Below are 12,113 nucleotides of genomic sequence, written 5' to 3'. Positions count from 1 at the left end.
TAACTTAACACCATTTGTTCAGATCTTTTTTGACATTTTGCCAAAGTTTAACATAATTATTTTTAAATAGTTCTGAGTTTTTATTAGTAAGCCAAACACCCAGGTATTTTACCTTGTCTGTTAATTTATAACCAGAATGTCTGGATAGATCTTCTCTATCCGTCTTATCCAAATTAATAGTCAGCCAAACAGTCTTATCTCTATTAACTACAAGTCCAGAGACATTACCAAATTGTTTAAACAATCTATTTGTTCTTTCAATGTCCTGCAAGGGTTTGGAAAGTGATAACATGACGTCATCAGCATAGGCTTTGAGTTTCATTGTATCCCCTCTTAATCTAACGCCATGTATTTCATTGTTGTTACGGATTTCTATATTTAAAAGCTCCAAAACCAAAATAAATAACAAAGGTGATAGAGGGCAACCTTGCCTAGTACCCTTGAAAATATGTATTGTTTTAGACCTTTCACCATTGATAATTAAATTGGCTGATTGCTTCTGATATATCCGATCCAGCCAGCTACCAAAGTTTCCTCCCAAACCAACCTTCTTACAAGTTTCCTTTATAAATTTCCAATTGATTCTATCAAAGGCTTTTTCATAATCAACAAATAATAAAGCCAATATTCTATCACAGCTTTTACCATGATAGTCTATAAGGTTTAACACATGTCGAACATTATCTCTTAACCTTCTTCCTGGTAAAAAGCCGACTTGGTCAAGATGGATATATTCTTTAAGTATGAATTTAAGTCTGTTGGCTAGAACAGCGGCAAAGATTTTATAATCCGCGTTAAGGAGAGCGATAGGGCGAAAGCTTTTAGGTTCAGGTGTTTCATCCTCTGTCTTTGGGATTAAAGATGTAAAAGATTCAAGCCAAGTTCGTGGGATGTCACCATGGGATACATTGTTCATGACTAATTTCAAGGGGATAACAATCTTGTCTATAAAGGTTTTATAATACTCGATTGGGAAGCCATCCGGACCAGCTGCTTTTCCCGATTTAGCAGCCAAAATCGCGGCTTGTATCTCCTGTGTTGTAATTTCTTTATTCAGCAGATCACGATGTTCCGATGAGATCTTAAAAAAGTTCTTATCATTCAGGTAACGTGTAATTAGATCTTCAGAAATATTATCTTCCTTGAATAAACTCGAATAGTAATTTATGAATATCTTTTCAATCTCTTTTTGCTTAGAAAAGATGTTGCCACCATGTTTTATCTTAGTTATTTGTTTCCTATGTATTTCTTTTCTCAGCCTATGCGCTAAGAATTTACCTGGTTTATTAGCAGAGTGAAAATTTTTTTGCTTATTGTATTTAATCTTTTTGTTTGTTTCTTCTGTCAGTAAGATGGAGATTTGTTTCTTAATTATATTCAATTCCAGAATAAGATTTCTATCATCTCTATTTTTAGAATATTCCTTCTCTTTTATCTGAAGTTGATTTTGCAATTCGTGTAGTTCTCTTTCCCTTATCTTTTTAATTTCTGAACTCTTTTTTATGAAGAAACCCCTCATGACAGCTTTTGAAGCATCCCAAATAATATTGATTGGGGTTTCTTCCAACATGTTCTCTTTAAAATAATTATCCAATTCATGTTTGGCTTCATCCACTATTTTATCATCATTGAGAAGGGTTGTATTCATTCTCCAATTGAATTTGCGGGAGCCAAATGATAGTTCCATACTGACAGATTTATGATCAGATGTGAAATTGGTGGACATGCTTATATTTTTAACTCGTGTGCAAAGGGACGACGAAATCAAAAACATATCTAACCGAGCCCATGATGAATGGACATGCGAGTAAAATGAAAAGTCTTTTTCATTTGGATTTCTTAGTCTCCACACATCAACTAAATTACAGAATTCTATAAGGTCAAAAAAGCTTTGGGGAAGTTTGCCTTGTTTAGGCTTTATTTGCTGAGACGACATCCTGTCTAATCGGGGGTTACAAACAGCGTTCCAATCCCCCATAAAGACGGCTTCGTCAAAATTAACATTTTTAACCTTTTGAAATAATTTCTGATAGAACCCGTCTTTATTTGTGTTGGGGGCATAAACCCCCCAAATAAATATTTTCTTGTCATGTATATTGGCAATGATTCCGACAAAGTGTCCCGCCGGGTCATTTAAAACTTCTATAGCTTCCCAATAGTGGTTTATATATATAACTACCCCTTTTTTTCTTTTAGCATTAGCAGAAACGAAACATTGACCCAATCTGTTATTTACTAAATATTTAACCTCATCCTTTTTGACCCGTGTTTCTTGAAAACAAAGTACATCGTATTTTGACTTTGATACAAAATGAAAAATCTTTTGCCTCTTAATCACCCTGTTAATACCCTGAACGTTCCAAGAAAAAATTTTTAAATTCTTACTCATGACAGGTAACGGTGGAGGTGTTGTCATCCAGTCTCAAAGAGGTCATATCTTTGTCTTGAATAGAATGGGTCTCATCATCACTTTTATCCAATTCTTGCTCTGACAAAAGTTCAATATCATTTCTGATAGTATCAGGTTGGGCTGCTTGGGTTTCTGAGTCGATTCGCGATGAATTTGAGGAAAATGTAGTCTGGTTGACATCCAGATTATTTGTGTCCTCTGCCTTTTTATTTGGCTCGGGGAGATTTTTCTTATGGTTATATCTCAAGTTATATCCTGTCGTTTCATTTATCTCCGGCTTCGTTTCAGTAGGTTCTATTTTATCACGCTGTGAATCTTTTCTTTGAGATCTAAAAATAGAACCCATCAATCTTTTCGCCTCTGTTACTGACTTTACTTCGTAACGTTTTTTACGATACCAGAAAGAAAGACCCTCTGGTATAATCCATCTATAAGGAATATTAATCTTCCTAAGATGTGTTGTCAAAAAGTTATATTCCTTTCTCTGCTTGAGAACCCAAGCAGGGACATCTTTATAAAGTTGTAAGAGTTGGTTATCTACTTCCAGAGGTGTATCATTATGCCTCTCCAGCAGCTGATCTCTGGAGTATTTTCTCAGGAAAACCACGATTACATCTCTTGGAATCTTCTTTTGTTTCGCCACCAATGAATTTAATCTAAAAATCCGATCTATCCCAAGATAATATTTGAGTATCGATGTTTAAGAAGTCAGCTATAGCCGGAACCAAAGAGTCCATTAAATTTTCCCCCTCAGTCTCTTTTAAGCCACGGATCTTCACTGCTTTTTCCCTGGCTTTACATTCCCATTTCAAGGATTCAGCCATACAAACTTTTTGTGTCACAGATACTTCGGCTATCTTTTTATCATTTGCATTACAGGATTCCTTAACCTTATCAAGATCTTTTCTCATCCTTGCAAGCTCACCCATAGTTTTGTCCATAGATTTGCCTATTTCTTTCAGCTCAGTGCGAATTTCAGAGTGTATTTCTGATTTAAGGGATGTCATATCCACAGATAGATTTGATACTTTTTCATTTAAGTCTAAAACTAATTTTTTAATTTCCTCCAACATGTTAGAATTAATGTCACTTGGTAACGAGGTGTGTTCAAATGACAGTCTTCTAACTGTTTGCGGAGTAACAAGTTTGGCCGTCTGGGTCTTTTTTCTAATGTCCATTTGAAAAGGAAAAGGTTTAACAAAATTGCGCCTCAGACGTCCTAAGTTCTAGTATCCAAACAGTCTCTGCAGCACTCGTATCAATTTGAATGGTAATTAACTGCTGTGAAGCGAAAGGGGAAATAACTTCATAACAGCTGAGAGGGAAGTGTGACTTGCTAACAGCTGAGGGTAATTAGAGTTCTTTGAAGTGTTAATTATACTTGCTTCAGCAACAACTAAAGCTTCCAAATTTAAAAAGAAAAATTTGAAAATAACTTTGTTTCTTCTTCGTGGTCTCTGCGAATCATACAAATGGGTTGTACTGCGCCTGCGCAGTGCCTTCGGAAACTTCTGGAATCACTAGGCAAAGTACACTTTACAACATGTTGAAACTTTTTGGCGGTAACCCCGCCCATCCCCTATAAAGCCTCCGTTCCCGCTCTTTTCCCCAGTTCCTTTTTTCCGCCGCGTTAGCTGCCACTAGGAACTTCGCTCTCTATCTCAGATAAGGAATCACTGGAAATTTGACCTCGGACCGTTTTTTGACTCTTCTCTGCCCTGCCCTTGAACTGATTTTGGCTATCAAGACCCCGGACTGTTTTTGACCTCGCGCTTGTCTCTCCCTCGGCTTGTTTTCCTCGCTCGTTGCCAACCGGACCGTCTGACTTCGCTCTTCGGATCATGCCATCGGTGCCCTTTAAGAAGTGCTCCGTGTGTGGGGGTAAGATTCTGGGCCAGGATCCCCATTCATCCTGTCTTCTGTGTTTGGGGGAGACTCACGTCCCAGCCTCTTGTGCCTTGTGCAAGTCTCTAACCCCTCAAGCGAGGAAAAATCGGGAGACCAGATTGAAGGCTGCGATTTATACCAAAGTCTTCACTTCGGGGGCAATGTCTTCTGTGGGAGCTTCGTCTTCGACCGCAACTCCCCTGCCGACCCTTACTGAGACTCCGACTCAACCGCCACCAGTTGATCCGCCGGCCCTCGCCGTGGATGTTCCATCTGAGTCCCAGGGCCCGTCCGAACAGGTCTCCAAGCCTCCTAAGAAGGACAAAAGACATAAGAAGGTCCCCAAGGAGAGCCGGACCGCTGCCTCGAGATCCTCTGTCCCGAAGGCACCCACTTCTACCACTCCGAAGTCGGGTTCCGCTTCGAGACCTTCGTCTACCAAGACCTTGACGTCTCCGGGAGCGACTAAGTCTTCGACTCAAGCTGCAGTCCATGTTTCATCTAAGAGGCCCCGTTCTTCTTCCTTGGATGACGACCTTCAAGCGCCAAAACGACACCATTCGTTGGAATGAGACCAGGAGGGCACTCCTCTAGTTCGCTCCGAAGTCCGCTCCGACACCGTACGCAGGCGCTCGGATGCCGACCGTAGACCGTCGGATACCGACTCCCGACCATCAGATCCGCGCCTGGCGGCCAAGAGGGCAAGGACCTCGACCTCCAAGACACATGACACAGATACCAGCCGTGCAGATCGTCCCCTCGATCTAGCCTTGGGGTCCCAACCTCTACCCACCTTCCGTCACACTGGTGAGGAGGCTGTTCAACTCCTCTCGGAACCCGCTTCTCCTGCTGGCTCCAGAGATGACTGTCGCTCGCCGACTCCGATGCCTACCCACACACGTCGGGTTGTGTCACCGTCCCCATCCAGAGACCCGGAGCCTGATTATTACTATGACTCTGAAACGGGCAGGTACTATAAACTAGTCCCTCAGGATGATGTCGAGTCCTTCCTCGAGCACCGAGATCGGAGGCCCAGACCGAGAGCCTCTTCTAGACCCTCCAGGGTATCGGCGTTTTCACCCCGTCGCGTGGAAGCCACTACCGACCCGGACGTCGTGAACCTCGAGTCGGATGAGGAGGCATCTTCCCAGGTCCGTTATCGTCCAAGACACGACTCACTCTCTTCCCGGGACGATGACTATCAGTCGGTCAACCAAGATTTTGCTCAGCCGGGTGCAGTTTCCCCGTCCGATGACGTCCGAACCTTTGCGGAGCACGTCATTAAAATGAGCAATGCTCTGGACATTAAAATCTCTCAGACCGAGGAGGAAGCGTCGGACCCGATCGAGAGACGAGTCCATGGTAGACTGCCTACCCCGCCAGCAATACCTCTTCTTCCCTCCTTGGAGAAGTTGGCCAGGCGCTCTTGGGAGGCCCCTGCATCTACGGCATCTAACAACAGGAAGGTCGAGTCCCTCTATAGGATCTCACCGTCGAATCCATCTTGGCTGTTTGGCCACCCCAAACAAAACTCAGCCATTGTAGAGGGCTCGCAACGTGCGTCCACCCCGAAGGCTTCCCTAATGCCCTCGGACAAGGAGGCCAAGAAGATCGACGCCTTGGCTAAAAAGGCTTACTTCTCTTCGGCGTTGGGCATGAGAGTGGCAAATTACAACGCATGCATGGGCGCGTACATCCAGTGGCTCATGGAAAAAGTCTCCCCTCTCATACCGGACTTACCTGACAAGTCCCAGGCTATCCTCTCGGAGGTCCGTGACGAGGCCCACTCGATTGGAGGGTGGCTCATCACCTCAGCCAGACATGCCACTGACTGCTCCGCTAAGTCTATGGCGGCTGCCATAGCACTCCGCAGACACGCCTGGCTAAGGTCTTCGGACCTAAACCAAAATGCTCGCTCTACCATCGAGGACATGCCCTTCGACGAGGACGGCCTCTTCCATCACGAGACCGACAAGAAGCTTAATTTCAAGTATAGAATGAGAACCGTGGCTAAGAAGCACGGTATGTCTTCTTCCCCCCAGTCATCTTCTCGCAAGCGCTTCACTGCTGTACGCCAGTGGTATGGCCAGGGCCAGAGACCCTACCAACAGGATCGGCCCTTCCAGCGCCAGGATCAGGCCAGACAGCGCTTTCCGTCCCAGTCTTCCTCCTCCTCGGGCCGTCGGTCGGGGCCCAAATACAAAAAGAATTACAGGAGGCAAGATTCGGACCCAAGTAAGAAGAGAAACTGAGGGGACGCAGCGTACTCCGTCATTTCTCCTGTCCCTTCCTTCCTGGACAGACTGAGGCCTTTTTCTAACACCTGGGCCACAATCACCACCAATTCTTGGGCCCTCACCATCGTCTGTAGGGGTTATGCCCTTGAATTTCAAGAGCTCCCACCAACTGGAGCTATCCTGTCCACACCCCCCTCAGACACCCTTCTCGACAAAGTACGCACCCTTCTCGCCAAAGGCGCCATCTCCACTGTCGATCCCGTCAACATTCCTAGATGCTTCTTCTCCCGTTATTTTACGGTCCCGAAGCCTGACGGAGGAATCAGGCCTATATTGGACCTTAGACAATTGAATGCTTACCTGTCTTATCGCCGTTTTCGGATGGTAACGCTTGCTTCTATTTTACCTCTGTTGCAGCAGGACCTGTGGTTTGCAACTATCGACTTAAAGGACGCTTATTTCCATGTCAGCATCCGGGAGTCCCACCGCAGGTTTCTGGCGTTCGCCGTCGGGACGGACACCTACAGATACAACGTCCTCCCCTTCGGCCTATCTACAGCTTCTCGCATCTTCACCAAGTGCATGGCGCCCGTGATAGCTCACCTACATCGCCACGGCATGAGGGTCTTCCCGTATCTGGACAACTGGCTCTTCGTGGCCCCTTCGCGTCAAGAGCTGCAACGGCACACCTCAGAGACACTCGAGCTCTTACGGGACCTGGGACTGGTGGTCAATCTCGAAAAATCCCAACTGCTCCCCACCAGGCAGATAAGGTTCATCGGGTCCATCCTCGACTCAGACAGTTGTATGGCATTCCTGCCTCCAGACCGTTTTCAGGCCTTGGCTCGAGCTGTCAGCAGGTGCACCGCCCGAAGGCGGGTTATGGCCAGGGACGTCCAGGTAGCTTTGGGCCACATGGCGTCGACAACATTCGTCACTCCGTGGGCAAGACTTCGTTCTCGACCGCTGCAGTCGTGGTTCCTGTCGGTCTTCGACCTGGAGAGAGACCCCCCTTCCCGCAGACTCACCGTACCAAGACCAGTCATGCGCTCCCTCCGTTGGTGGCTCGACTGCCAGAACGTCTGCGTCGGTATGCCTTTTTCGACGCCCCAGCCAGAGTTGGTGTTGACCACGGATGCATCAGAAGAAGGATGGGGAGCCCACGCCCTAGACCTGTGGGCCAAGGGCATCTGGTCCCTAGACGAGAGGGCACTCCACATCAACGCGCTAGAACTGTTGGCGGTGGAAAAGGCCCTAAAAGCTTTCGAGTCCTCACTGTCGGGGAAGGTCATCCAGCTCAGGACAGACAACACCACGGTGATGTACTACCTGAACAAACAAGGGGGCACCAGGTTGCGCACCCTCCTAGATATCACGCTCCGACTTTGGGACTGGTGCATCGCCCGAGACATTTTGCTTCAAGCAGTACACTTACCAGGCACCCAGAACTCGCATGCGGACCTATTAAGCAGGTCCCCCTCGTCATGCCACGAGTGGAGACTCCACCCAGAGACTGTACACGACCTCTTTGCCCGATGGGGAACCCCACAGATAGACCTGTTTGCAACCGTGTACAACTCCCATTGTCCCCAGTTCTGCTCCCGGACGCCGGACGACGACTCCCTTGGGGATGCGTTCGGGTTCCGATGGTCGGGGATAGCACTCTACGCCTTTCCCCCCTTCCCGTTGATCACCAGGACGGTCTCCAAGATGGTCTCAGATGCAGCCGCCGCGATCCTGATCACGCCTTGGTGGCCAGGACAGCCCTGGTTTCCTTGCCTTCTTCACCTCTCTCGAGCCAACTTTCTCCGGCTCGAGCCCAGGCCAGATCTCCTCACGGTTCAGGGAGGACGGGTTCGACATCCGGACATCGAGACCCTTCCCCTGGTGGCATGGAGAATCCATCCCTAGCCCAGCTACCGGCCTCGGTACGGAATGTCATCTTGGCTGCCCGAAAACCGGCCACCCAGAAGTCCTATAGCCTTAAGTGGAACAGATTTCTTCGATTCCTGTCTGACAGACACCTCTTCCTAGCCCAGGTGACGACACCGGTGGTCCTGGAATTCCTGATGTCCCTGATTGATGCGGGCCTCTGTATCACATCTGTTAAGTGCTACCTGTCCGGTATCTGCTCTTCCTTCCAGTTTGACGGCAAGCCCTCTTTCTTCAAGGACCCCCTGGTCAAGGGATTCCTGAAGGATGCAATAACTTACACCCTCAGGTATCCTTACCGACTCCAGCTTGGAGCCTCGAGACGGTGTTGGGGGCCTTACAGTCTAAACCATTTGAACCTCTAGCCACCACTGACATTAGACTTTTAACTTGGAAAACGGTATTTCTGGTGGCTATCACTTCTGCCCGCCGTGCGGGCGAACTTTGTGCCTTACGCCGGGACCAGCCCTTCCTTAGATTTCACTTGGACAAGGTAGTTCTCAGGACAGATATTACCTTCTTACCCAAGGTTGTTTCCACCTTCCATATGTGCCAGGATATTGTTCTACCTACCCTGGCACCGAGCCCGACTACCGATACCGAGAGGGCCCTGCACTCCCTGGACGTCCGTAGGGCCCTAGCCTTCTACCTGGACAGAACTAGGGACTCGAGCTGCTCTGAGAGACTGTTCCAGTGCTACTCGGGACCGAAGAGAGGACTGCCCGTGTCGGCTCAGAGGCTCTCTAAGTGGGTGTCTAGTACTATTGCCCTATCTTATGAGCTTTTGGGCAAGCCCTTGCCGACCAGGATTCGTTCCCATGCCACAAGGGCAGTAGCGGCCTCTTCTGCCTTCCTGTCTGGTGTTCCTTTGGACGACATTTGTAAGGCTGCTGTTTGGTCACAACCTTTAACTTTTATTAAACACTACAGGTTGGACACTAGAGCCAAAAGGGATGCAGCTTTCGGGAGGGCTGTGTTGGTATCAGGACTACATTGATTTGTTTAGCTGTCTACTGTGTTCCGTGCAGACAGCACAAACCTAGGCATTCTCGAAGGACTCAATGCTTGGTGTTGGATGCCCTCGTTTGGGCTTGTTTCATAAGGTGGGATTTCTTTGCAAGTATATAAAAAAAAACAAACAAAAAAAATCAACTCTTATGCTTGTGTTCAGTTATCCTTTATTGACCATTAACTTATTGGTTCACTGAGGTATCATGACACTCCCACCTCCGCTGACCTTAGCTTGCCAGTCTCAACCCATTTGTATGATTCGCAGAGACCACGAAGAAGAAGGACAGGTTGCTTACCTGTAACGGTATTTCTTCGAGTGGTCATCTGCGAATACATACAAAACCCGCCCATCCTCCCCTCAGTGTCCTGCTCTGATTGGCTCATTTTTTTGTCGCCTACATGGCGGAAAATTGCGGAACTGGGGAAAAGAGCGGGAACGGAGGCTTTATAGGGGATGGGCGGGGTTACCGCCAAAAAGTTTCAACATGTTGCAAAGTGTACTTTGCCTAGTGATTCCAGAAGTTTCCGAAGGCACTGCGCAGGCGCAGTACAACCCATTTGTATGTATTCGCAGATGACCACTCGAAGAAATACCATTACAGGTAAGCAACCTGTCCTTTTCAACTGTTTCCTTGGGTATCCAAATATCTAAATAAAAATAACAATTCCGTTCCGCTCACGTTATTATTGTTATTGTTCTTCAAGAAAAAGTTTCTCCAAACCAAACCAAAATTTAATAAAGCTCTCCTTTCCAAGAGGGTTTCCTCACGGTATTGCTAAGACTCATTCAGGTCACTCCGCATTTTTCAAGCTTCAAAGAAAAAAAAGACTTCACAAACTTCAGACATTATTCTAAAAAGTTGCAGGCGTCTTTAACAGCAATTAGCTGTGCAAATGGCACGGCCGCGGCGACTCTTTGTCCACACTCTCTGGGAGAGGAGTTAAGAGTAACTTCTAACTCACAGTCCAGCCTGAGGTGATTTGGATTCCATAGAGCCCGTCTGACCCTTTCTTCCTCCCGAAATGGGTTTAGCCAACAATCAGTTAGCCCCGACACCGTGCCTTGCAGACCGCTGCTCTGGGAGCTACCTCAGAGCACGTCTTCTCAATTCACCATCGCAACAGGAAGTCGAGGTATGCTATTTAAATGATGCATGGGTCCTAAGAGTCCGGAGGTCACGCCAAAGCCACACTCCATTCCTAAGCACTGGAGTGCAGCTTTGGTGCAGCTTCCGGACTATTAGGACCCATGCATCATTTAAATAGCATACCTCCAAAGAGACCCGAAGCAGCTTTATTTTGGCAGTCTGTAACAGGTAATAGTTTGGGTTGAGTGGGTTTATAGAAATGTTTGCCAGTGGATAGACTCTTACCATCACTGCATGACCCATGCATTTGCTTTTAGCGCTTGTACAAACTCTGGTTTTTCCCCTTAGAATGAATTGTTCAATTAATGCAGTTTTTTTAAGAGAGAGAGAGAGAGAGAGAGAAATGCAGATTTTGCCTCCTTTCTTCCATGATGCTGCAGTTGTGATTTCATAGATATCACAATGTTTTGGGATTAGAAAGATTCAGGCCTAGATGTTCTGAACAAGAGGGCCCTGCACAAAAGCAATTTTGATTAGAAGACAGGCACAGACATTTGTTTTGGTTGGTTGGTTGGTTGGTTGGTTGGTTGGTTATTTATTTATTTATTGCATGTAATCTGTATAGATGCTTTGCACATATTGGATTTTCCCCTCCATTTCTTGTTAAATTAGAAACATTAAAAAAATATCATTTTTAAAGGCAAGATGGTCATGTCAGGAAGCCAAATTGAGTGTAATACTGACTCTCTACAGACATGTGCCTAACTGGTGCCTGTATCGGTTAGAAGAACTGGAAGAATAAACTGAGTTTCAACAAAAGAACTAGATATATTGAGCTCTGTGCTCAGTGTGTTCCCTTACTTTGCTGGTGTTTATATCAAATCAGATCGGATACTGCAAACAGACTCTGTTTTCCAAGATATGACCAGAAGCTAATGAGAAGTAATTTTAATTTTTTTCTTGTTCTTTCTCCCCTTCCCCCAGGCAGGAGAAAACCTGGGCTGAAAATACCTAAAGAAGCATTTGAACAACCACAGACAAGCTCTACGTATGTATATCTTTAACTCTCATTTTGGGGGACAAGACTGTATGGGAGGAAGAGCGATTAAGGTTGGGTTCCATCAAACATTGTTTTGACTATCTAATAAGTCATTATTTGTGGCTGCCACCATTACCATCCCTTGAAACCTGAGGCATAGGCAGGGAAAGCTTGGGAGAAGGGCAGGGTAATCTCAGAATCCTGCAGAAATAGGAGGAGAAGGCAACAGCAGAGGGAGACTCTTCCCTTTTGGGGAATGATTTTGTATTCTCTCTTACCTGTTTGGAAACATCAGTGGAGATGAGAGTACTGGGGCAGCAACCTGTGTGGTGCTTGTTTGGCAGAGGGGTTGGGGTACTTGCTACCCAGCAAACTGGCAAGTGAATTTATGGCTGCTTAGGCTGAAGCCATTGTATAAAGGAAGGGATTGTTCATGCATTTTTTACTATTGAGTCTTTATATTTTTCCTGGAGTTGCAAGGGTGCACTGTTCAGTAATCAACCTGTCAT

The 12,113-nt window shown here is 46.3% G+C and overlaps 1 protein-coding gene across 3 annotated transcripts in view; it reads left to right on the top strand.

The window, feature by feature from the left end:
- The window catches only part of LOC149322365 (dual specificity mitogen-activated protein kinase kinase 6), a 213,608-nt gene that overhangs the window by 88,227 nt on the left and 113,268 nt on the right, over positions 1–12,113 (top strand). For all 3 annotated transcript variants that reach the window (XM_089540393.1, XM_089540409.1, XM_089540401.1), the window contains exon 2: positions 11,550–11,613. In XM_089540393.1, coding sequence (XP_089396519.1) covers positions 11,550–11,613 — 64 coding nt within the window. The remainder of the gene's footprint in view (positions 1–11,549; positions 11,614–12,113) is intronic.

The sequence above is a fragment of the Sceloporus occidentalis genome, unplaced genomic scaffold (assembly GCF_023333645.1).
Source record: "Sceloporus occidentalis isolate IW3139 unplaced genomic scaffold, rSceOcc1.0.p SCAF_1, whole genome shotgun sequence".
In the NCBI taxonomy this organism is placed as follows: domain Eukaryota; kingdom Metazoa; phylum Chordata; class Lepidosauria; order Squamata; family Phrynosomatidae; genus Sceloporus; species Sceloporus occidentalis.
This window is presented reverse-complemented; position numbering and strand designations above follow the sequence as displayed.